The following is a 26,817-nucleotide window of genomic DNA, read 5'->3' as shown; positions in this document are numbered from 1 at the left end:
TTAAGATCACTTAATATGGTAACAATTTTGAGATAGCTGAGTGAAGAAGGAAAAACAAGTTTTGTGTTCAGTTACAAAAGATAATTTCAATTGGTCAATTTTTACATAATTGTGGATGGTACAACAGCTTTCTTTGCACGGTTACCTGCATTTTGTAGGTGTAGAGCTGCAAGAATCTGCCATAGTATTAATGCCCTTGTTAATCAATCACTCTGGTAATGAAATTAAGCACGTCTACTCTTACCTGTTCTCACTTGAGGGCATATTCATGGCTTTTTGTGTTGTAAGCAGTATACCTACCTCAGCTTCAATATGTGGCCTCAATTGGTTGGGTAAACTTCTGCAGATATGGTTATGGCTATCTAGCGCTTGCTGGTGGCGAGATTGGGACAGTATTTTTGTACTGAAGGTTTCTGTATGTAATCGAAAATGTATTTGTGCTATCGAAAGGCTCTATTGATTACACAAGGATAGCACATCACAAAAGAAGGAAAAAATGAGAGCCTTAGAATGGACGCATGAGGTTTAGCTTTCTTTATATTTTTAACACTTATTAATGTCTGACTGAAAATATATAGGCACTCTGGATGGGTTTTCGCCATTTCCGTCATGTCCCATGTAAAGTTCAAACTAATAAAATCACCCCTCGCATCGTACATTCTACTTTCGGGTAATGGCGTACGAGCGATGGCTACGAATGCGGCTGAAGCAGAGATCAAATGAGCCAGCCTATTTCCATCGCTTGCATCGCTTGGAGGGCTGGTGCGATAACATCACCATGCTTGGGAGGCCTGCCATTGAAGAACAACACCCTTCCTGTCTTAGACAAGTATGAGAAGGCCCGAGGGGGGGGGGTGCTAAAGCAGCAACATTGAACTTCGATTTTAAGGACATGCGCACCATCTCGCTACCTCAGCAGCCATCGGCAGGCTGTTCGTATACCCTTCTATGTGCTGCGCTCTCAAAGTGAAGACGCCATGTTTTTTTAATAAGTGTGCCTAAAGCGGCCCTATTGAGTTGTGAAAGATCTGATCCAAGGGAGCTAGCTACCAGCCTCACTTCGTATAACATTACAGTTTGTTGCTATCACAATCATTGCTTCGCCCTGGCAAGGAAACTATGACCTTTATTTTTTTATTTATGTAAAGCCCCATAATGTCCTTGTTCCCCCCCACCCTTTCTTCTTTTTTGGTTTTGTTTTAGCACTAGCTTTGCATTCTAGTCACAGACTTTGTCTCCACGTTTTTTTGTTTGTTTTTAATCAAGGAAGGCTTTGTCACACTTTTAGCGTTTGAAAGTATTGCACCTGTTTTGGTCTGTTTGTGCAAATATATTGTTCACATCATTATATGCTACCGGTCCACGTAAAATTCTGGTGAGCGAGTCAAGCAGTCATGCAGCCAGATAGTCTTGTGTTTGCTGCAGTACGGCATGCCACAGCCACCTTAGTTTCAGATTCAGTTTTGTGGAATTATTTTGCATAATATCTTAAGAAGAATTTGACAGATCAAATTTTTGGGAAGCTCAGTGGAGATACCATGCGAACAGTTGTGAAAAATTAAATTTTTTCAGCATTACCTTTTCTTTAACAGATATAGAAAAGAACTTGGTAATTATGTTAAATTTATAAACACAGAAGGTCATAATTATGTCTGTTAGACTCATACTTGGAGTCGATGCATTTTCTGTTATGTTGTTTCCTTTGACTACCAGTCTGAAAACTTCATTTGTCTGCAGTAGCCATTACCATGGGGAAAAAAATAATAAAAATGACAGCATGCTGTAGGTGATTTGGGCTGCATATCCCTGACGTCTCTGTACGTTTCTGGGTCACTGACAGCCCCGAGAGAAGCATGCTTTTTGACAAAAGGTTCTTTATACATTGAAAGTCATTACAGGGTGAAACAGAGACTGCATGAAGCATTCCAGGTGGACCATGACTTCACAGAGGAGGACTTTGAAAAGGTATGGGCACAGCGGCGTCTACAGTGAAATTTGTTTCAGGGGCTGTATAAGGTAGCTACGTGTGAGTAACGCTCTGGGCTAAACTGGTTGCTCAGTAGTGCTCGATTTTCTCATATGCATGTCATGATACAGCGCAATTTGTTTATTAGCCATAGTTTCGTGCAGCAGTTGCCTTCAGAGACATGTTGGGCTATATTGTTTAGTAGCGTAAAAAATTCTGGTTAAAGTACCCTAGGAGCTGAGCAACAATGCTAATGGCTTACTTTTGGCAATGCTCATGTAAGTGCGTAATTATAGGGGAGGATTTGTCGCTTTTTCTACTTTATTTTAATTTGCAGCTCAACCCCACGCATGCACGATCCATTCAGAATGCTCTGCAGTTCATCAAAAATCCCGTCAAGGCATGTCAGCACGTCTATGAGATCATACAGGACCTGATCAAACTGATCAAATGCCGCAAGGACGAAAGTAAGACCCACGGTAAGTTGATCCACTAGCGCAAGGATGTTACGGATCGCACTGCTGTCATTGAGGGTCACGTGAATGTCATTGCTTGATGTAGTTCTAGGTGAGGGAGAGTAAGAACTAAGCGGTTAAATGTGCAACAGATGGTAGGAGACAACAAGTAGTGGAATATTTTGGTGGCATGAAAGATTGGAATGCTTAGATAATCAATTAGTATAAAAGTATGAAATCTAGGCTCGTGCAAATATTCTAATGCTTCGAATATTCAAACAAATAGTTGAGTATTCCCAATAAACAAAGAAATGTATATTAGTTTGCTTGTAAAGGTGGTTTCATTGCAATGTAGGGGTGTTAGTTTGTGAAAGCATCTATTTAGAAAAAATTTGCTTTGCGGCGAAGCCCCCCTTCAAATTTAAAGGGGCCCTGCAATACTTACTGAGCATGGTCAGAAAACGCTGCCGGTCGGTAGTCGTAGCTACCAAGAACACGCGAGGCAAATATTATAGCGCAGCACGTGGCCTGTAATTCACAATAAATCTTCAAAGCTAAAAATTGCTTTCTTCCTTGGCAAATGACACTATACAAGCTCAAAAATCACTTGTCACAGCCAAAAAGGTATATACGGTTCTAGTCACAGCCATTGGCTGATAGGATCATGGCGCGTTCATTGTTACTGGGGCCGCCGCTTGTCCACAAGTATGTGCGCGATCGCACTGAAAAGCGGAGTATTTGAAGAAGAAAAAACGTGCTCAAGTTCACGAGGTGCGTGTGACGTATTTCTTTCACTGTGACATTCTTCCCTGCTTAACTTCCAGCTATTTCCTCGGGACGAGAAGAGAGAATGCAATTACAGCGTGCGACAAACTTTAGGAACTCCGCTCGTACTAGACTAATTCTAGAAACTTTGCGGCGGTAAATTAGTGAGGCAACAAGCATGTTTACTGGCTCCATGGCTACTTGAAAAAGTGTTGCAGGGCCCCTTTAAAGGAACATGTTACGCTCAAATGAATTCTTCATTTTATTAAGCTTGTTATGATAGCTTAGAGGATCCAAGTATAATAAATTTTAAAACGTTAAGTATCTTACAGGTTATCACTCGCATCCTACCCATACTTCTACTCAAGGTTGTTTCAGCTTCCTTTCAACGAAAAAAAAAAAGGAATTTGCATAGAGCTGCTATTTCAATTGAAAAGAAGTATTGTGCAGGTTAGTTAGGTCATGATAAATATTCCTTTTTTTATATGTCATACATAACATTCGAATTCGATTCGAAATTATTCGATTAAAATCCCTATTCGCGCCGAAGCTGAAATTCACTATTCATATGTATACAATTCATGTATACGATTTTATTGAAATCATGTACATGAAAATGCCAAATGATGAGATGAAAATTTGGGAAGTGATCTCATCATTAAGGTGCTCAGTGCGATGCAGAATGCACTGAGTCATTCGTAAAGCAAGTGAACCTCTTTAACCCTTATGTACTGAAGATCTGCTAACTCTGTCTTCACTGCGAAAGACTGTGATGTTAAAGGTTAATAAATTGAGAAAATATACATACGTATGCATACCTATATACACACACACATACATACATACATGCATACTGTCATACCCCTAGTAACGATAACACTTGTTATCTGTGTTAATCAAAAGCTTTGTCATTGTCCTTTGCAGTAGTCCTTGCTGCTGTGTAGCTACTACCTGCGCTCTTCGTATGCCAACCAATTTTGTGATGGCACACATCTTAAACACTGGAATCTAATCATTGATTAGTATATGTAAATTAAGAGGTTTTCCTAAGCCGCGAGTGTGCTTCTCTGCTATGTAGTTTGCCCTACTAATGGCAGCTAGCCTCTTACTAAAGGCAATATATTCGAGCACAGGTTGCTTGCGCTATGAGGAGGAAAATGTTGACTCGGCTGTCTTGATATAGACATAGAAGTAAGCAAGTACGAGCTTGTGCAACTAAGACCTCGTTTTTACTTGAAACACCACCAATGCCTTCATGAGTAGGGCGAATATGCATCTCAAAGAAGCGCACTTGCAGATTGGGAAAATCTCCTTTAATGGACCAGGACAAAAAGCTGAAGGATTACTTTTACCTGACGTAATTGCAAGGAATCCTGGATATCTAAATACTCGTATGATCAGTTATTTGAATAGTTAAGCAAATCTATGAGGTTTCTTGGCAATGTCATAGACTAATTCATTATGTGCTTGTAGCGAGTAGTGTATAAGATGAACATATTTTTCTCATAGGTACTGCTTTATGCACACATTCATGCGTACGTACGTACATACATACATACATACATATATACATACATACATACATGCATGCATGCATGCATGCATGCATACATACATGTTCTAGGGCGTAAGTTACCGTATATACTCGTGTAAGGGCCGCACTTTTTTTTCGAAAATTTTGCTAGGTGCGGCCCTTACACGAATCAGGCCGATTTAGTACAGGCAGTACAGGCCAAAGGTCTGTACTGTTTATGCAACAGTAGCAGAGTGCAAGAGTCACAAATGACATGCCAGAAATGTTTTTATTCGGATTCCATTTCGCTGTCCTCGTTCTCGGAGGAGCTCGCCTCGGCGTCCGCGTCTTCCCAGAGACGGTCATCTTCGGTGCCGTTCATGGAGTTCGAAATTCCCGTTACCTTGAAGCTTTTAGCAACTACTTCTACTGACATGGCACGCCACGCATTCAAAATCCATTCACACACCTGTTGGAGCGACGCCCGCTTCAGCCGTCCTGTAGGGGTCTTCTCGTGGACGCCTCCAGCCATCCATTCAGAGTAACATCGGCGAAATTCCACTTTGAATGGTCTGTTGACGCATACGTCGAGCGGCTGCAGCACACTCGTCAGGCCACCGGGAATGACGGCCAAGTCCGTACGAGTTGCGGCAACTCGGTTCTTGACGCGGTCGGTCAAGTGGCCCCTAAAGCTGTCCAAAACAAGGAGGGCTTTCCGTTGTAACAGCCCTCCAGGTCTGTTTGCCCAGACGGTCTTAATCCAGTCAACGACCAGTTCCTCGGACATCCAGCCCTTCTCTTGCGCACGTACGACGATTCCCTGAGGGAACTTCTCTTTTGGGAGAGTCTTCCTTTTAAATACGACGTACGGCGGAAGCCTCCTGCCGTCTGCCGTGATGCACAACATCACAGTGCACCTTTGGCGTTCTGCACCAGTCGTGCGCACAGACACACTTTTCGCACCTTTTAAATCCACTGTGGTGCTTTCCGGTGCATCGAACCACGCAGGTGTCTGGTCCGCATTCCCAATTTGGGACAGGTCGTATTCATGCTCCCTCCTGAGAGCATTCACGAAGCGATGAAACTTAATGACGTGGTCTTCGTACTCGCGCGGCAGTTTTTGGCAAATCGTCGTTCGGCGCCGAATAGAAAGCTGGTTACGGTTCATAAACCGCGTAGCCCAGCCCCGACTTGCCTTGAATTGTGCCGGGGGTATTTCCATGTGGCGAGCGATGCTGAGGGCTTTGACGCGTATCATGTCAGTCGATACGGCGTAGCCGTCCCTTCGTGTGTCGACGACGTAGTTGACGAGCTCGCTTTCGAGTTGCGGGTACTTGCACTTTTTCCCGCGAAACGCCTTTCGGCTCCTGTTAGTAGCGGCGAGGGCATCTTTCTGATTCATCCAGTAACGCACGCGCTTCTCATCGACGTCGTACTTTCGTCCAGCTTCCCGCTTCCCGTGCTCCTCGGCATAGTCAATCACTTGCAGCTTAAATGCTGCAGTGAATGATCTCAGATGCCGGCCCATCGTCCGTCACGTGCGCTGGCTTCTGCAGGGTTCACTACAACCAACAAAGTGACACCGACGACACCGATCTGAAGTCGCGCTGCCAACGTATCGACACGATGCTAGGAACGATGCCAACAAAGAGGCCGCACAAGGCAAATATGGCGGCGCGCTGTCAACAGCGTGGTCGGCGCGTCGGCGGAAGTAGAATAAAAGCGGAAAAGCGTGCAGCGCCATCTGGCTGTAAATGAACTAACTACACTTTTCTGGCGGGACATTTTGAACTTTTGTTTTTTTTTTTTTCGAAATATCCGCTTTCAAAGTTGGGGTGCGGCCCTTACACGAGGGCGGCCCTTACACGAGTATATACGGTAGCCTTTTAGATTGCAAAGATAGCATGTGTGCACTGTCCGAAAAAAAATGTTCACTATCTCGCTTGTGGGACTAGCTTCTTCCTGTGCTAGACTAGCTGGACATGTCTGCAATTCCTTGCTCATAAACTTCAGGAAATGTAAAAAAAATAGATAAACTGCCAAAAATGTTTAAAAAATTTGCCTTGTGTATTGTCACTTTCTTTCATTCACCCTCTTTCACATTGTGTAACTGTACCGTGGCTATCACAGTTCATGAGTCTTTTTTTCCTTGTGCATGCAACACACATCCTTTTTGTTGTTTCCTTCATTTTTTCTAGCTATTTGTTCCATAAAAAATAAAAACAAAAATACATACATTTCATTAAGAGATTATGTTGAGTTTACTAAAAAACACCATGTGAGGTTTTGATTCTATAGCATCACCACCCATGTTTACAGGCATTCAACCATTGGTTGACAAAAGTTTGCAGAGTCACTGCCATCTTGCACGAAGCACTGATAGAAATTTTTGGATGATTTTCATTTACTCCTCACTTACCTTTTAGAAGTGTGCTACTGCTTATAAAACAGGTGTGGTCACAAATTCAGTTTGCAGCCACAACAGCTATGTTTTGATGTGACTGTGATGCAAGAAACCTCGTATAGTATTTTTATGTAAGCATGCGTTATCTGATGCCGAATGCTCGAAATAAATTCTATCTCTTCATATACAATATGTTTTGAAGTTTATGTGATGGTTCAGGATGCTCAAAACTCCACAGCCTGGCTTCAGTTTGCAAACAGAGGCACACAGCTTCAATGTCATTCTTACACATCATCAGTGACTTACGAACATCCGAATCATTAGTGTGCTGTAGTATTCAGTCTTCTATCAAATCTGCCTTAAAAAACTCACCAGTTTCCCAGCCCACTTAAAAGTGCATGGCTTGATTAATACTCGTGGCAATGTTTTTGATTTATAATTAGGTATCTCTAGAGTTTGCGCAAAATTCTACTTTTGTACTTTTGGAAAATGGAGAAAAAAAAAGAAATTGCACAAGTCTGGAACTTTGGTGTGAAGTTTTTCTCATGTTCTGTTAATAGGTTCGATGAAGGTATCACCGAGATGTGCATATTTTTCATCAGGAAAATTGTCGCATCTTGCACACAAAGGAAGAAATATTTTGAAGGTGAAACACCCGTTAGAATGGGCGTCGGTGGGCACCCAGGTGTTGAAAAAAAAAAATTACAGAAGTAACATGCGCCAAAGTAGGTACTTGAATTGGCAGCGCCTTGCATTGAAAAGCTACAATCAAAAAAAGAAAAAAAAAGAAAACGCTACCAGGGGGTTGATCGTTCTGGAGAAAATGACAGCGTTGTTTACTTGAGCGAGCATGTCTTTTTTGTGGATTGCCTTTACAGTAACAGCCCATTGTTATAGCTCACGGCACTGCCTGAATGAGCGCTGTAATAGCACTGCTATGCTTTGTTTCAATATTTGCTAGCCTATGATGGAACGCAGGCTTGGAAACTTGTAACAGTGAGCACAAGCCTTGAAGGTAAAAAGGTGGAACAATAAATGAATGCGGCCAAATAGGATTGGCGTCCACGCTTCGTGACTGTAAAGGAACGAAAGCAACGTGCTCGGCTGCTTCTCTCGAAAACTGAATCGGTGGCACTTCCATTGCCTGCTGCCAGACACTGCCACCATGAAGTGGCTCTCCAACATTGCGACATTATCTGGTCATCTCAAGTAGCAGAGTTGCACCTCCTGAATGTTCCTTGCTCAGTGATCTTGCATAAGTTTTCTTTCAGTTGGATGCAGCTCTAGTCTCAACACACCTCTGGTGATGTGAACGTGCATCTCAGCTGCGATGCCTGTGAAAAGTGACACAGCCATTTCGTACCATGATTTCAGTTCCCCTGTACCATGGGGAGACGTGGGAGCTGATGCTGCGACGCTGGGCCAAGCTGGAGAAAGACTTCAAGCTGAAGAACGGCAAGTTTGACATAAGCAAGATTCCCGACGTCTATGACTGCATCAAGTATGACCTGCAGCACAACCAGCACACCCTGCAGTTTGTGCATGCAGAAGAGCTCTACCTGTATGCCAAGGCTCTGGCCGATGTTGTCATACCCCAGGTAACGATAACAGTCATTATTGGCATTAATCAAAAGCCTTGTCGTAGCCCTTTGCTGGTGTGTAACCACTGTTTTCGAGCAGTCTTTTTCCGCATGTGGGCTGTTGAAGGGGTGCAGTGCACCAGTGTTGTTCGTCGGGCAGCTCACCGAACAACGCGCGAAGGGTCAAGAGTACTTCGTTGTCCTAGTCGTTTCACAAGTTTTTTTCTTAGAATAAGAGGGGGGAGTGACTCCAAATGTCCTAAAGAACACCAGAAAATACCTCGCTTCAACACAGTAGCTCCCACTACATTTCGGCAAGCCAGGCATCAGGCACCACATTTGTTACTGTGGCAACAAGTTCAACATTACTTTAAAAAAAAAGCGACAATGGGTTGCAAGCTTCTCCGACGTAAGCACTTCGAGCTTGTTTCGTTAGGCAGCCCTCCAATGTCACGGCCGAGTAAAATGTTGTCAAGTGACCCTGCAAAAATAATCGTCCGTGAACGAAAAATCGAGAAAGAAGCAAATAAAATAAAGAATAAAAATTTCGGTCTCGTTGAGCATGGAGGAAGGATTGAGGATTGAACCCGGGCCATTTGCGTGGCAAGCAGGTGTTTACCACAAAGCTACGATATTATTTGCAGCTGCTTCGGCAAAAACCACTACATAAATTCCATGTAGTGGAAGGAGTCTCCTTAACGCATTTTGTTCAACAGGTGTCACGACGAAAACGAGCACGTACGGCGATTTGTAGGTGCATTTGGGAGGCCATCAAACTACGTCGAAAAATGCCGGGATAGTGCAGCCATCACCGCTAAAAACACACAGGAACTTTCAAACAGCTCTAAAAATGGACAACTATGTCCATCTAGTGGGAAAACATATCATGCCTTTCTAGAGGTGTTGATCAAGCAAACAGCAAACGCTAAATAATGTGCTGCCATCTGTGAAGCATAGTGAGATTTTTATGGCCTCCGAAATGGCAAGCGTGCAGCGTGTATTTTGGAGACCATGCGACTCTTGCTTTAGATCAAGAACCTGTATGTACCATTCGCACGGCCACACACGCGTGTGTATGCGTGTCTGTGTGCCATCTGTGAGACATTATGAAAACGTGTCTCGGCTACAGCAGAGTGCTGTTCTAGCAGAGGAAAGTGGCCACACTGCACAGTCACTGCATTACTATAGATACGTTGCGCTTGTGCATGCATTTGTGTGTGTGTGTGTGTGTGTGTGTGTGTGTGTGTGTGTGTGTGTGTGCGTGCGTGCATGTGTGTATGTGTGTTTGTTTAACAATATATATTGATAAGGATGCACTTAGCAGTTGAAGGGTGCACTAAAGGCCGGATCCGGATTTCGCTATCGCATTAGACTCTTAAAGGCAATGTTGAAAGGTCTCCCAATTTTTTTTTCTGTATTAGCTTAAATTTAAAAAAAAATTTGCAAGCAAGTTGTTTTGTGGATGACAATGTCTCATACTGACTGGAAGAAATTCTGCTGCAGGAGTATGGTCTGACCCTCCAAGAAAAGCTTACAATTGGTCTGGGCATTTGTACACCTCTGCTGAAGAAGATCCGAGCAGATCTGCACCGAAACATCGACCCTGCAGCGGATGAGACTGAGAGTGTGAATAGACTCAACCCGCAGTGAGTTTGCGACAAGTCTTCGCCGAGTCTAATCACAGTGAAAGCAAGGGGGTTACGAGTATCTAATTATTTGACACGTTACTATTGGTCACGGGCTAATGTGAACTTGTCTTAACATGCAGTGGTATGCCCTGAAAAGTTTCATTCCAGCCCATCGCTGGCCACTACCATTTTGCCAGATCATGTGTGAAGTGACATACTGCATGGAACAGAACCTTCGTCTTTTAGCAAAGCTTAGGCCACTGGAAAACGTTCAGTTTCGATGCCAAGCCGACGAACAAAAAGTAGCTCCATTATACACGCAGATGAGCACGAAACAAAACCGTATGCTGCAGTGCAGACGCTTGCGCAATGAGCACATTGTTAGTGCATCACGGTTCGCGAGTACGTCAGTATTTGGCAACCCTCATGCCACTTGGATGTTCAAAAAAAATATTCAATTAGAAGCTAAGTGGTGGACCAAATGAGCTAAATTTCGCTAGTTTGTGAATTATCGAGAATCAACCCAAATAAAACAGATTACAATAAAAAACTGATGGTCATAGCCCTATTAATTCGGTTCTGTTCAAGTGTCATGCAAAAAAAGTGAAACTTTATGTTCCCAGGTACTCTCACGGAGTCTCTTCGCCTGGTCGACACGTCCGCACACGGCTGTACTTCACCAGTGAAAGCCACATCCATTCTTTGCTGACTGTGCTCAGATATGGAGGTCTGCTAGATGTAAGCAGCGTCTTGCCACTGTGCACTTTTACGCAGTAAGAGTAAATTTGCACCTGCGATTCATCTTTACATTTTTTTCATAGGAGACCAAGGATGAACAGTGGCGCAGAGCCATGGAATACGTGAACGCAGTCACGGAACTGAACTACATGACGCAGATTGTGATTATGCTGTATGAGGATCCCACGAAGGTATGTATGCTGGCACTCGGAAGCAGAGCCTATTGCCTTCAATGAATAGGCTGCTTGCAGTATCATAATGCTGAACTTCTTCCGCACATATTACTCTGCCACACCTATTATTTATCTTCAATGAAAGAGTGGAAAGGCTTGCATGAGGTTGCAAGTGTGTCTGGCCACACTCCTGACTTTAATTTGGAGTCATAAATGGAGATTGGGCAGGATATTTGCCAGTGCATGTGCCACGCAGAAAGTGTTGTCTGTGACATTCATTCTAAATCTTAATACCTATTTAGTGTTCTTGCATTTTGATAGAGCAGGCATCCTGCCGCATCGATACCAGTGAAATTCCACAGCCATTCAAGCTGCCACGACACGTGAATGGATATTAAGATAAGAATCTCGGTCACAATGCTGCATTCGTTCTGTTTTTGTTGCAGTTATCTCTGATATACTGGCTCGTTTACTTGCTGTTGTGTGATCCAAGACTGCTTTTTAATATAGGGTTTTTACAATGCATTTGTCTACGCATTGTTTGCACTCTTTACCTGCTTGCCTTTCACTAAGATTATTTCATGCTGAGCTCCCATTTCGTGGTTTTGTAGTGAGTCCACAAATTTCACCCATGTGTTGCAAATCTTGAGACTAAATCCGGATGTCCTAACCTTGCACAAAATTCAATGGAAACGAAAAGCTAGAGGCCCATGAACATAGATTTAGGCACACGTAAGATAACACCAGATGGTCAAAATTTCTAGAGCCCTCCACTGTGGCATTTCTCATAATCATATCATTGTTTTGGATCATAAAACCCGAACTATTTGTATTATTAACCACTCATAAATTAATTTCACAATTTTTGTTGACTGTCCCAATGCAAAAAAAAAAATTAAACAAATAAGAGTCTTAAAAAAAATATGTGAACCATCGGGAGGAGCATTCTAGGCAACTTAGTAATTCATTACTTCAGTATGACTGTGCAGTAAAAAAACACGGATAGTATAGGATGTCTTCAGCCCAGTGTCTCTTGGGTTGTACAATCATACTGAAGTAAAGGATTGTGGTTATAAAAGCCAAAACGCACTGCAACCTTTCAGGACCAGCACTCAGAAGAGCGCTTCCACGTGGAGCTTCACTTCAGCCCTGGTGTTGTCTGCTGTGTCCAGAAGAACCTGCCGCCGGGTCCTGGTTTCCGACCGCAAAGTCGCAGTGGACCGGTACTTGCCTTTACATGCCTTCATGTATTGTGAGATTGATAAAAACAAAGTAAAAACAAAGATGTCGGTGCATGACATTGATTTTTTTTTTATTTAAATTGTGCTGTTCTTTGCATCAATTCACTCTGTATGATGAGCTTGCTTGAGCTTTAAGTGGTGCATTATTTCTCACCATTTGCAGTTGACAGTCGTTGATCTTCATGGTTTATCTGCAAGACTGATCTTCATGTTTTGCGTCGCGAAGCATCTTAGACCTTGAGGGATGTGTGTGTATATACGTGTGCATTTGTCTCGCTTCTTTAAATAGCTAATTTTACACCACAAAGTTTGCCTCAGAAAAACAGTGTTAAGGCTGTTTCACATGACGCAAAAAGTAGCGATTTTCAGTCCGTGAGTTCGCTCGCAGCGAAAAAAAAAAGGCCAGTTCGCTGCCGCCGCAGCGGTCCGTGGCGAGCTTCCAACATGTTAAAAATTTTCCCTCTGATCGCAGCGGCGGGAGCGATTTTTGGTCGGGACCCATTGAAATATGGCTGGGCCGGCCAAGCCATCAAAATAGCGTCAACGTGTTTGTTTTAGTAATGGCCGATGCTGTGCATTTTAAAATAATTTAGATTGAAAAGTGTTCTTAAATGACGGAACACAAGTGTTCTTTGTTGCTGTACATAGAAACATGATCATATTATAACGCACATATTGTTACATCAAATATGAAAAATTCTAGTGTCTGCCACAACAAAGGGTGACCAGAAACGGTTCTCGCCGCTCCATTCACAGAGTGAAAAACGCGGATTGTTCGTGGTCCATGTGAAACAAAACCACCATTAGTGGCGGTTGCGAACAGAGCGATTGGAGCGAACGGAACAATTTTTTTCGCTGAAACAGCCTTTATTGAAGGACGTCAAAGCATTGTTAGTGACAGTGTTGTCCTTCCCCGAATTATACACTGCAGTGAAATCCAGATGCCAATTACATTGGCACTTTTGATGGCATGCTTTATTTTTTTTTTTACAGAGAGAAAAGTCATCGGAAAAGGGTATGCTCGGAGCAGTGTCTCACGAAGCAGGAGAAAAACATGGCTGCATTGAAGAGGAAGAAGATGAGCTTACGTTTGATGATGAGGGAAGGTACGATGAAGTATGGTCAGATCATGTGAGTTTATTTCTTCTCATCATTTTGTTCTTACTTTAAATTGGCGCGTTAAGTGCCAACCTACACTGGAATTCGACAAACGTTTGGCAACAGGTTGTTTTTAAAAAGAGTTGCTTTTAATGCTACTTCAATGTTGGGCTGTGGACATGATTAGAGCAACTGAGGGATTAGTAAAGCTTTTTGAATATGCAGGGAGGCAGATAACTGTGTAACTGTAACTTCAGTCACGCTCACAGAAAGAAGAATTAAACTTCTTGCGAGGATGTATGCAAGTGACGTAGCTTGGCACTGTAGCTTTTCACGCAATGGTTAAGCTAAAATTGGTTGTTACATTGTTTTGTAGATCTTGATACTTCGTGTGTTGTTGTTTGTCTAAAATAAAATTCCAGTTGAAGTCTAGCTGGCGTACTGTGTGCATCTTTCTTCATTTCGGTCTTATTCTCGTTGGCTAACTATGTTCAAGTGAAAACAGATGAGCCCAACTTTTAACACTAACTGGCACGTTAAACTCTTCTTTCTTACCTATTGGGAAAAGACATGTAAATTCGAAATAATTTTTTGGCATATTTTGTTGAACCATTATTTGTTTTATGATGGCACAGTTTTGTTACGGGTGTAAGTTTTCTAATTTCATGACTTGAAACTTAGAAACACTGCTATTTCATTCAATAGCTTATTTAATTGCATTGCATTAACAGCGTCTACTTCACAGCTTTGGTTATCTGTATCTTTCACACAGACTAATGCATTTTCATTCTTGAGCGCCACTTTTGTCATCTATGAAACCTTTCTTTCACGAAATACTTTTATTTTGTGCAGTATCTTACTGTGATAGCTACATTAACCTTGAAAATTGACTGGTGCACGTATGAACTGTTGTTCTCATGGCTGATGTCGCATACTTTTGCTGATGCTGCAGAGTGTTAACTTCTGCTTTCTCACATCATTTGCATGCTTTATTGCCCTGCACAGGAATCTCCCACCATTCTGGATGATGGCAATTCAAAGGAAGCAGCGTCTTCATCCAGGGCTTCTGCTTCAGTGGTGCCGCCATTTCTTTCATCGCAGCCAATACCAATTGGAAAAGTTCTGCAGTGCATGGCCATGGAAGGTGAACATCAATTTTCTGCCCACCTTGTTCAAGCAAATTGAACATAGCAGTGAGTGCATTCACATTAGCAGCCAAGTAGATCATTAAGGGTTCTTGAAAAGGCTTGTCCTAGTTCGAATTAGGCTAGAGAGGCTCATTGAGAATTTCTGTGTGACGTTTTGTGCAGTTGATCGTTGTTATATGAGAGTCACATGTGACATTACTATTTTTGTTTAATATGGAAACAAATTCAGCATTTGGTATAAGTGTATGCACTGATATGACTGGAAGGAAATGTGATGTGAGTGAAATGCAAGCATGACACCTTCGAAGGTCTGGCAAATGGTCTCCTGCTGATTACGATGTCTGGTTAGTGACTTGTTGCGTTTGTAACATGGCACGTGAACAAGGTTGAATTTGCACATGAATTTTATGCAGTAATTAAAGTGGCAAACCGGGCAATCAGTGTCATCCCACGACAGTAACACCGGTAACTATGGCCCACTCAAACTAGGTTGTTGGCTGCAACTCGCATGTGTGTCGAGAACAAGTGGTTCGAAGTTGCTCTTGTTGATCAAGAGATGTTTCAACTGCTAGAGTATGCACCTTCAGCTTTTTAGGGAGTAAATATTCACTTTAGTATAACTTCAGGTCTTATCTCTTCAGTTTGAATCTAAGCAGTGAGAATGGAATATTGGTAATTCACCTCATCGTATCAGGTTGCTGTGTTTTCATAATGATGCTTCTCTGTAGTACTTTTAATTTTGTTTATGGTGTATCATTTTGTTAGCAGCCAGCACTGCAACTTGTAGCTATGTATTTCATTGTTGTAGTGCACGATAATGCTGTCATCACCGCACCCAAACCTGCAGCTACCCATACTGTTGCCCTCGTGAAAGGTAAAAAGTCTGATGTTTTTGGAAAAGTAGTGTGTGTGTGTGTGTATTTGTGTGTGCACCTGTGTGTTTTTGTTCATGTGCTTTTGTGTCACCTGACATGTTACCTGTCATTCTCTAATGCCTAGTGCATATCAGCGAACTAATACCTGAGGAAGCATTTACCTATTTTATTGCACTTGCTTATTATAAACTGGCGATAAATCTGGCAGAAGTAATATAAAATACACTACTCCGTCCTGTCTGTATGTATGTGCAATGAATATTAACAAGGACTGGCAAAATAATGTTGGCACATCGCATGTCGTGCCACCTGTGATGTGCAGTTCATCTTGTATTCTGCTGTAGTATGAGCCGGTGCAGTTACTTGGCATCGCAGAGCCACTTCTGAAATGCTTCTAGAACTTGCTGTGTGCTATGGTTTAACGTTTTTGAGCTTATTACAGCATTAAAATTATTATGGCTCATGTTTTAAGGTAGTTGTATAATAAGCTCTTTAAGACTCAAAGGAATAGTGCTCATATTATCTTAGATTGAAAGCTTTAGTGGCAAAGAACTTGCCACAATATAACTGAGAAATATTTCTTATGAGGTAGAGAAAGAAAAGGTGCAACAGTGGTCTGGTGGTTATGGTGCCCCACTGTTGACTGCAAATGTTGCAGGATCAAATCCACAAATCTACAACTGGGATTAAATCTTAGTCGTAGTGATTGAAATTTGACGGAGGCCAAATGCTGAAGGCTTGTGTACATAGATTTAGGTGCATGTCAAAAAACACCAGATAGTCAATATTTATGGAAGACCTCTACAGAAGCATCCCTGATACTAATCATATTGTGGTTTAAGAACATAAACCCCCACAGCTGTTATATAGGAAAGCAGTAGTCAAGAAACTATTTTTATGAAAATGATGGACATGTAGCATAGTTACTAATTAGTAGTGAGAGAGATGATTTATTAGAAGGCAGATAGGTTGGCATGAGCTAGTTCACTCTATCCTGCTACTCTGCACAGGGGACAGGGGAGAAGCGCACCACTGACAGTACAGTCTCTGTGTGTTGTTGTGCTTCAATATATGTAGCTGGCCCTGTGTAGTCACATAAACTGTTAAAGTTAGCAAAGCATCGCAACTAACTCTCAGACTTTCTGTGTGCTCACTTCTTGAATTTTCAGCACCCGGAGATGAGCATCTGAGGCCATACCCAATTGTGCGATGCAACTCGGACAGCCAACGACCAAGAAGTTTGGACAGCGATGCCGCAGAGCCTCCAAAGGTGGACAAAGGTGAGCCAGGCCAGCCTTGCATTGTGCACAGTCTGTGCACCATCTCATTTCTTAAAATACAAATATCTTAATATTGCATGAACAAATACACAAGCAATATATTTTGTAGAGAAGTACTGCTACACTTTTAAAGAACCCATAAACCACCCAGAGGTAGAATTTATTTGTGGTGTTGGAGTAGTTTGTGCTCGAATCTCCAACAGCTATGTAGCAGGGAGAATTCTTTGAAACTGTGTCGTAACGGCATAGTTGGCGCGTTTGATGATCCAAAAGTAGCCCTTGCTCGCTTCACTCTTTTCTTCACTACACTTCATTCATTGGCCCATTTCTCCTTCTGATCAAGTACTCTTCTTCCTCATGCAACAAGGAAAAGCAGCAAGCATACGTAGCTATGAGCAGACAAAGAGGTTCTTTTTGTTAGTGACATGAACAGACACAAGTGGTGATGTCACGGCCTACACTGCGAATTCCAAAAAGCCCATGGAGGACAAGAAAATGGTTCTTGGGAGTTGTTGCACACTTGTAGCACAGCCACAAGCATGTCACTTTAAAGCCAGAGCTTTACTCGTCTAGTCAAGCGAGTTTTCCTGTGCGTCTCCTCGTGGCCTTGATGCGAAAGACGGCTACCCTGTGACAAACCACGCTTCGTCGCGGCTGCTGCTCTCAACGCTGCTAGGATGACTGCCTCACCAGCTTTGTGCACGTGACTAAACAAGTGACTCACCAGGCCAGTGGGCTTCAGTTCAGCTACTGTGCCATGACCGTATCATAGAGGGAGTGAGGACGCTGGCCCATTGTGCTCTGTGGTCACACTGGCAGTGGAGGCAAGCCACGTCAGACCATTCTACGGTTGTTGTTTGGCCTGCTAATGAGCTAAAGCAGAAACATGAGTACAAGTGTGCAAAGTGGTAGGCTGAAACAAGTGTAGAACGAGAACTTTTGCAGGCAAAATGTTGGGAAAAGGATGTAAAAAGGCGACAGCGATGAGCTTCAGGGTCGGCATAAACGCCTCGCTGTCGACGGCGGTGACTAGTTCGGGAACCGACAAAAATACGGTAGTGAGTGCAAGCAATACAGAATTTTCGACTAGACATATCGTTCAGCCGGCAAAATTCGCTTCGGCTACGAAGGTAGGCTAGCATATCAAGTGAACAAGCTTTCCCTTGCATCACCGGGCTTACTTGAGCTAAGCCGCAACCATTTTTCTTTATCATGGTGCCTTTCTGAGCTCGCGCGCACTTGCTTCAAATGTTAAAAATTCTACATTAATAGTTTGGGGGCCCTTTAAGATACAAAGTTTGTGGCTATTCTGTTGTAGAGTTGTAGTTAACGAAATTTCCAAAATGCCTCCATTTTCTATGAAAAAGCAGCAGCCATGTAGTCTTGTGGTGAAGACAATGGTTAATTTGTGTATGTCACGAATAGTAAGTTATTCTAACTGGGCCGTGCTTAGCATGCAGTCGCTGTAGTTCAGAGCTGTCTAGGTTTTGGTGCAAGCACTATGACTTCACACCACAAACACTAATGTAATCTATGTAACGCATTATTTTCTGCTAAGATGTGTACAGTACTTACACGCATAATTTGCGCAGTTTCTTTCACGATTGTGGGGCCCAGAGAAGGGGGTGCACAAATTACGCAGGGATTTTGTGAGCTCATAGGAAATATTTTGTCACGGTCCTAACCCATGTAGTATATACATTAAAAAATAATAAAATAAATTGGCACACAAACAAACTGTACCTTCTAATTTAATGTAATTGGCACACTTTAGCATGTCAGATCCGGTCATGCGTGGTCTTGTGGGAATCAATGATCGTGAAGTCAGATTGGGTATCATCGTAGCGGCCGCTGCCACCGCCCTCCCTAAGTGTATCGTCCTTGGTTCCGTAGAGAACGTTCGAATGCCCCATTTCTTTTAAGCTATTCTCGACAATGCTGGCAGAAACTAGATTTCAAGACACGGCAGTGCCGGATGACTTAATCGTTCACACATAATTTACAACGCCTTCTTCAATGGTAGAAAACTTGCATTAGTAAGCACGCACACTCTTGCTTTCTCACGTACCGATCACGCCGACCATCACACGTTGAAATACTTCACCTTGAAGTGCTTTATGGCAGCACGGTTCCTGTTATTTCGGCAAAATTTACAACAGCAAGCTTCAATTTCGTTGTATATATTGTTACGTACAATCAAAATGGTGTACAAATAACTGTTTATTGGGGCTAACTTGTGCCTGAAAAGTAGAGGAAAATGTAGCGGCGTTTCCAACAGGTGATCAGCAAAAGGGGATCAATCTCCAACAAAAACCCGCGAGCGGTGCACCACTTCTTTTTCATCAAAATTCTGTGCTGAGGAGGCGCGCGCCGTCACGGCCTTTTCTTGTTTCATCATCAAGCCGCTGGTCTCTTGGGGGGCGCACGAACTAGCGCGCGTAGTTTGAATACTGCGTTTGCCTTGCGTCATTATCCCTCCTCCAAAAACGCATCGTCCCGATGCGTAAAAGCAGTGTTGCTGAGATGGTCTGAATGCATGGTTTTTATTGGAGAAATAGGTATTCCTCATGATCAGGTGTTTATAGTTCGATGTTCATTGCCTGTCATAGTATGGCTTCATTCTGACTACATGCATGATTTCTGTGCTCCTTCGGCATCTTGATGAGCTCACTTGTCCTTCCGGTGAGACCTCGTAGTTCAAGGAGCTGACGCGACGAAGGACTCGGTAAGGGCCGAAATAGCGGCGCATGAGATTTTCGGAAAGGCCAGGCGTCCGCACGGGAGTCCAAATCCAAACTCGGTCGCCTGGTGCGTAGTCGGCTCCTCTCCGACGAAGGTTGTAACGGTTTGCATCCACGCGTTGTTGCTTTATGTGATGTCGCGCCAACTGCCGTGCTTCTTCGGCTCGCTGAATGAATTCGCTGATGTCAGGCTTGTGCTCTGTATTGTCGCCTACAGGCAGCATTGCATCTAATGGTGTGGTAACTATTCGACCATAGACTAGCTGGAATGGCGTCACTTTAGTAGTCTCCTGCACAGCAGTATTGTAAGCGAAAGTGGCGTACGGCAGTATCTTGTCCCACGTACGGTGCTCCAAGTCAACGTAAATGGACAACATATCAGTTAGAGTTCTGTTGAGTCGCTCGGTTAGCCCATTCGTTTGGGGGTGGTAAACCGTTGTTTTCTTATGACATGTGTGGTAAGTTTCATAATGGACTGCGTCAGATGGGCTGTGGATGCAGTTCCTCGATCCGTGATAACCACCGTTGCGGCACCATGCCATAGTACAATGTTAGTGACGAAAAATTCAGCGACTTCTATAGCCGTGTCCCTGGTGAGAGAGGCTGTCTCGGCATACCGGGTTAAGTAGTCTGTCGCCACTACTATCCATCGGTTGCCCATTGATGACGTAGGAAATGGATCATGTAGATCCATTCCTACTTGTTCAAACGGAGATTCAGGTGGTTTGATTGGTTGGAGAAATCCTGCAGGTTTCAATGGAGGCGTTTTGCGTCTCTGGCAATCTCTACATGTCCTTACATAATGCTGTACAGCATCCAGTAACTTTGGCCAGTAGTACTTGGTGCGGATGCGAGCGAATGTTCTACTCACTCCGAGGTGTCCTGCTGCTGGGTCATCGTGACAGGCTTTCAGGATTTCGGGTCGCAAGGCCGAAGGAACGACGAGTAGGAATTTCTCCTTGCTGTGCTCCATGTTTCTCTTGTATAAAACGTTGTTTCTCATCAGGTACGAGGACGATCCCCGGACGAAAACTCGAGGAACACGCACGGGTTGCCCTTCCAGATGCTTGATCAGTTTAAGCAACTCCGCGTCAGATCGTTGACATTCAATCATGTCTGCGGTGCTGACGGCCCCAAAAAACGGAAAGTCGTCTCCATCTTCCACAGGTGCAGATTCCATTGGTGCACGTGACAGGCAATCAGCATCGCTGTGCTTGCGACCCGACTTGTATACGACTGTTATGTCGTATTCTTGCAACCTGAGGCTCCATCTAGCAAGTCGCCCAAAAGGGTCCTTTAGGCCTGCGAGCCAGCACAGCGAGTGATGGTCGCTCACTGCTCGAAATGGTCTACCATATAAGTACGGTCGGAATTTCTGTATGGCCCATATTACCGCCAGACATTCTTTTTCTGTCGCCAAATAATTTATTTCAGCTCTCGAAAGAGTGCGACTAGCATATGCAACCACTCTTTCCTCTCCGTTTTGCAGCTGCACAAGGACGGCGCCTAGTCCCAAATTGCTTGCGTCCGTGTGAATCTCTGTTTCGGCTTCTTCGTGGAAATGTGCCAGGACGGGGTGGTTTAGGAGTCGCTGTCGTAGCTCATTGAACGCGTCTTCTTGCTCGCTTGTGCAGGCGAAAGGCATGTCTTCTTTCGTCAGTCGGCTTAGTGGTTCCGCAATCTTTGAAAAATCTTTGATGAATCTTCTGTAATAGGCACAAAGTCCTAAGAATTGTCTCGCAGCCCTTTTATCCGTCGGTCTAGGATATTTTTGTACAGCTGCTGTCTTTTCGGAGTCAGGTCGAATGCCTTCAGAGCTAACCACATGACCGAGGAAAAGCAGTTCATGAAAACCAAAATGGCATTTCTGTGGTTTTATCGTCAGCCCTGCTGAACTAATCGCTTCAAGCACAGTCCGTAGTCGTTCCAGATGCTGATCGAAGGTGGCCGAAAAAATCACGTCATCGAGATAAACAAGGCAGGACTGCCATTTTAACCCGGACAGCACAGTACCATCATCCGCTGAAATGTGGCGGGTGCGGAACACAGGCCAAATGGGAGTACCTTGAACTCTTATAACCCATCTGGGGTCACAAAAGCAGTTTTCTCGCGATCTCGTTCGTCCACCTCTATCTGCCAGTATCCGCTCTTGAGGTCTAGAGAAGAGAAGAATTTCGCGTCTCGTAGTCTGTCAAGGGTGTCATCGATCCTTGGAAGGGGATAGACATCCCGCTTTGTGACGCCGTTCAATTTTCGGTAGTAACCGCAGAAGCGCTAGGTCTGGTCCTTTTTCTTTACCAGTACTACAGGTGAGGCCCATGGGCTGGCCGACGGTTGAATTACGTCGTCCCTGAGCATTTCTTCAACTTGGCCTCTGATGACTTCTCTCTCTTTTGATGACACTCGGTACGGGTGCTGGCAAATAGGTCTAACAGAATGATCGATTATGATGCGGTGTTTGGTGATAGATGTTCTTTGTACTTTCGATGACGTGGAAAAACATGAGGCGTACTCCCGTATAAGGCTCTCGATTTTTTGTTTCTGGTTTGGTGATAGGGCTGCTTCGATGTGGATAGATGCGAGTATGGAATCTATACCGTCAGGGTGTAGTGGTGCAGTCTCGGAAGAATTCAAATTTGTAATCGAAACGTAATCGTGCAAGTGACCAACAACAGTTCCCTTCGCAAGATGCTGCACCTCATTTCGGAAATTTGTCAGGAAGACACTCGTACACCCATCACGCAGTCGTACAATACCTCTTACTGCACAGATCCCTTTCTCGAGTAATAGCCCAGTATTGCTTTCTGCCATTCTTTCATAGTCGTTGTACACATTGCTTTTTACGGTGACAACGATGATCTGGAGCGCATCGAATCGTTTTTCACTCTCAAATGTCGCGATGGCGTGTTTTGCGCGAACAAGACGCATGTTTCCTGCACGTTTATCACTGTGCCATTGGCCTGCAAAAAGTCCATTCCGATAATTGCATCTCTTGAACACTCTGACAGGACAATGAAGCTGGCGACGTAGGTGAAGCCGTGTATCCCGACTCTAGAGGTACACATGCCTGCCGGATCGATAAGGTGTCCCCCGGCGGTTCGCACTTGTGGTCCTATCCAAGGGGTCAGCACTTTTTCAGCGTTCTGGCAAGTCCCCTGCTCATGACGGAATAGTCTGCGCCTGTGTCTACCAAAGCATTCGTTTCGTAGCCGTCTTTAATTACCGACAAATCAGAAACGACGTTACCGTTTCCGCACGTAGTCTCGTGTCCATCATCACATTTTTAAATCGGCACTGGAGGTTGTTTTCTTGTGTCGGCAGCGGCCTTACCTCCCCAGGTCGCCGATTCTAGTTTTCCCGAAGCGGGCTTTGGGGAAGTCGCCTCGGAGAGTTTGAAGATGGGCGCTGTTATGCCAGCGAGTCCTCGTCAAACGTCCGTGCCTCTGAAAAAGGCAATCTGGGTCAAGGCCAGCCCGCAGTCTGCCTGGCGCGAACGGCGTAAACACGCGCGGCGCGTCTCTGGCCCACGTGCATTTAGTCAGCTCCGCACGTGACAGCGAGCCGGCGTTCTCGTGTCTGGTGGTCTGACGCATGGCGCGGCGACCCCCCATTGGAGGAATCTGCCCTGGCGACCAGCGGCGCTTCTGATTGGACTTTTTGGTTGGACCCGGTGTAAATAAAAGAAGCCCTGCGGCGCGTCGCGAGCGGCGGTCCTAGAGAGAGGAGGTCCCGTGTCGGAGAGCCGACATGTGTGCGAGTCAGCGGTCTTAGGCGAAGGGCTGACCTATGTGTTAGAGAGGAGAGCTCGGCTCTTCGAGTCTCTGTCGGCCCCAGTGCCGAAATTGTAACGCCTCTGTATATATGCTGTACATAAACCTTGTTTAACTCACCGTCGTCTCGTCCGCTCGTCTTATCAGCTCTGCGCAGAAGCAGTCGCGAGCTGATAAACCTACGCTACGCAACAGTGGTGGAAGCGGCGGGATTGGTCCGGTTCTCAACAGTGGTGGCATCGGTGGCAGCCTCGGAAGTGGCTTCGCAACAGTGGTGCCATCGGCGGGATCGGCCCGTCGTTCGCAACAGTGGTTGGCAGCTGCGGGATCGGCCGGCGTCAGCGACATCGATGCGGTGAGTGCCTGACGTTTTCCCCTCAGTTCACCAGACTACTCTAGCTCAGGTTGTAGTAGTTTAGAGAAGGGCTGTGTGAAGCATTCGAGTGAGCTTTGATCGTTTCAAGCCAAGTTGAAGTGCTTTGAAACCGAAGTTAATGCGGAGGGGGTAAACACGGGAGTGTGAAAAATTGCTTGCGCGTCGTGCTAGTAGGCTTATAGTGGGTACGGCAAGTAAATTGTTAACAGGGGCAAACAGCAAAAGGCTAGTGTGAACGATGGAGAACCTTAAAGTGAAGGAACTCATCGAAATTTGTGAGGAACTCGGCATTACTTTGGGCCGTGCGAAACGAAAGCAAGCAATCCTTGAGATCATGAAGGATGAGGGAGTGTCGGCGGAGGAAGTCGATGAGGCCTGGGAGGATATCAAAGCACGCCGCGAAGAAGCTGAAAAGCGCGAAGCTCGCGAACGTGAGGAGGCTGAAAGGCGAGAACGCCGCGAGGAGGCCGAGAGACAGGAGCGCCTAGAGTTGAAACGACTAGAATTGGCAATCCTACAGTGTTTGCAAGCACGGAAGCTTTCGCGGCAGCTTGATCTGGTTCAATGCGGTGAACTCTCAAGTGACCTTGTCGGCGGGTCGACGGAACCCCAGAAAGAAAAGTTTCCGCATGAGTCATGTCAGCAGTCACGCGAGCGGCGCGTCGCGGGAGCGGCCGGCGCGGTATGCGCTGGGGGAGACGACGTGGCGCCATTAGATCAGAGCGAGAGGGCTGCAACGCTCTCGCCCGTAGCGGAAAGTTGGAGCGAGCTGCCGAGAGTTGATCGAGAGACGCTCGTTCGGGAGCAGCGTGAGGATCTCGCGATTGAAGCGCTAGCGGAAAGCCAAATTGAAGCGCTAGTGGAAAGCCAGAAAAACGCGGCAAAAGTGCTGTCGAAGGAGCACTACGAGGAATCGGTGAAGAAGCGTGCTTTTGAAGTAGGGAATCAGGTAATTCTGCTGCAGCCGTCCAAAAGGAACAAGCTTGAGGTTGATTGGGAAGGGCCCGCAAAAGTAGTATCGAAGCTTTCTGATACCAATTGTGAAGAGAAATTAGGAAGGCGGCCGAACAAAATTTATCACAGTAACTTGAAAGCGGTCGTAAATCAGCTGTTGAGTGTTTCCGAGGAAGGAGCAAAAATTTTGACCACTAGTGATGTAATCGAAAGGGGATCGGAGGTAATCTTGGAGAAGTTGAACCTAGAGCCTAGGTTAAGTGAAGTCCAGGAGGAGGACCTGAAAGGGATTGTTTCCGAGTTTGGATACGTGTTGTCGGACCGTCCCGGAGACACGACGGTTACCGAACACGATATAGAGCTAACTTGTAAGGAGCCAATCCCTAGCAAACCGTATCGTTGTTCCCCTGTGCAACGTCGAAAGTGTGAGCCGCTCTTGGTGCCGCATAGGTATCGTCGCCTAAAAGTGGCCAGTTGAGATGAGATGGAGCATGTTGCTCCACAGCGGAACTTTGACGTTCGCTATCAAAAAAATAAAATAAAGGAAAGGTAAACGCTAATGCAGGTGCATTGAGCAGTGCGTTCTAGCTAGTACCTTCTCAACCTTTCGGTTACTGGCTGGTGATTCGGGGCAAAATTTTGACCTCATCACGACCTGGGCTGAGCGCTCTCGTTTAGAGTGATCTCAAGGGGCCAACTTTATGTGGTATTCTAATTCGTTACGTTGTTGTACGTGGGAAAAAGAAATTGAGTTGTCATTTTAAGAGTCTTGTGTCCCGCATGTGCCTCTTGATGTAGAGGGAGGGAACGAAATTCTGATAGACACGTAGATAGGTATATGTTGAACTATACTTTGTCTGGTGTTCTGTCGGGTGACCGAGGGCACTTGCTTGTGTCGTGTGTTGTTTGTTGTCGATCCGTTCTTGGCAAGTTGCAGAACCATCGACAAGTGCTGAAACCGAAGATGGTCAGAAGAGACGAGCGAAGTTGGCCAGCAAGTTGTGGCGACAAGCCAGTGGAGCTGGGATCCGTCGTCAAGAATGGGCTGTATTCCCGGAACAGTCTGGAGCTGTATTCTCCCCATGGCCCTGGAGGCGAACCTGGAGGGACCTGGCGAACGAGCGCACCTGACATCCGAGCCCCGTGGAAGCAGCTCGTCTTTCCGGTGCATTGTCTGGCGGCGGGGGTGCTGTTATGCCAGCGAGTCCTCGTCAAACGTCCGTGCCTCTGAAAAAGGCAATCTGGGTCAAGGCCAGCCCGCAGTCTGCCTGGCGCGAACGGCGTAAACACGCGCGGCGCGTCTCTGGCCCACGTGCATTTAGTCAGCTCCGCACGTGACAGCGAGCCGGCGTTCTCGTGTCTGGTGGTCTGACGCATGGCGCGGCGACCCCCCATTGGAGGAATCTGCCCTGGCGACCAGCGGCGCTTCTGATTGGACTTTTTGGTTGGACCCGGTGTAAATAAAAGAAGCCCTGCGGCGCGTCGCGAGCGGCGGTCCTAGAGAGAGGAGGTCCCGTGTCGGAGAGCCGACATGTGTGCGAGTCAGCGGTCTTAGGCGAAGGGCTGACCTATGTGTTAGAGAGGAGAGCTCGGCTCTTCGAGTCTCTGTCGGCCCCAGTGCCGAAATTGTAACGCCTCTGTATATATGCTGTACATAAACCTTGTTTAACTCACCGTCGTCTCGTCCGCTCGTCTTATCAGCTCTGCGCAGAAGCAGTCGCGAGCTGATAAACCTACGCTACGCAACAGTGGTGGAAGCGGCGGGATTGGTCCGGTTCTCAACAGTGGTGGCATCGGTGGCAGCCTCGGAAGTGGCTTCGCAACAGTGGTGGCTTCGGCGGGATCGGCCCGTCGTTCGCAACAGCGCGGACTTAGTGACCGATACCTCAGTGGCGCTGTCGCCCGAGACTGATGCTGCTGCGAGGAGTGAGCACCTTGACGCGTTGACAAGTACTCCTCGATTTCAAAAGGTCGCTCCCCATTCCGTGGACAGGCAGCGTTAACAGAAAAACCCCGAAGTCCAGCTCGGCGATATTCACACATCCGGTAAAGATGGCCAGCTTCGCCGCAGTGATAACAAAGCGGAATTCGATCAGGAGTGCGCCATATATC

At 45.3% G+C, this 26,817-nt stretch overlaps 1 protein-coding gene across 21 annotated transcripts in view; it reads left to right on the top strand.

Moving 5' to 3' along the window:
* l(1)G0196 (inositol hexakisphosphate and diphosphoinositol-pentakisphosphate kinase) overlaps positions 1–26,817 on the top strand; it is a 71,334-nt gene that overhangs the window by 30,720 nt on the left and 13,797 nt on the right. For 13 of the 21 annotated variants that reach the window (XM_037422940.2, XM_037422948.2, XM_037422944.2 and 10 more), the window contains 11 exons: positions 1,890–1,965; positions 2,304–2,445; positions 8,478–8,701; positions 10,187–10,329; positions 10,935–11,049; positions 11,133–11,240; positions 12,326–12,445; positions 13,457–13,594; positions 14,567–14,705; positions 15,518–15,583; positions 16,754–16,864. In XM_037422940.2, the coding sequence (XP_037278837.2) occupies positions 1,890–1,965; positions 2,304–2,445; positions 8,478–8,701; positions 10,187–10,329; positions 10,935–11,049; positions 11,133–11,240; positions 12,326–12,445; positions 13,457–13,594; positions 14,567–14,705; positions 15,518–15,583; positions 16,754–16,864 (1,382 nt within the window). The remainder of the gene's footprint in view (positions 1–1,889; positions 1,966–2,303; positions 2,446–8,477; positions 8,702–10,186; positions 10,330–10,934; positions 11,050–11,132; positions 11,241–12,325; positions 12,446–13,456; positions 13,595–14,566; positions 14,706–15,517; positions 15,584–16,753; positions 16,865–26,817) is intronic. The other 8 variants (XM_037422954.2, XM_037422946.2, XM_037422941.2 and 5 more) reach the window with 2 other exon arrangements.

The sequence above is a fragment of the Rhipicephalus microplus genome, chromosome 4, assembly GCF_043290135.1.
Source record: "Rhipicephalus microplus isolate Deutch F79 chromosome 4, USDA_Rmic, whole genome shotgun sequence".
Taxonomy (NCBI): domain Eukaryota; kingdom Metazoa; phylum Arthropoda; class Arachnida; order Ixodida; family Ixodidae; genus Rhipicephalus; species Rhipicephalus microplus.
This window is presented reverse-complemented; position numbering and strand designations above follow the sequence as displayed.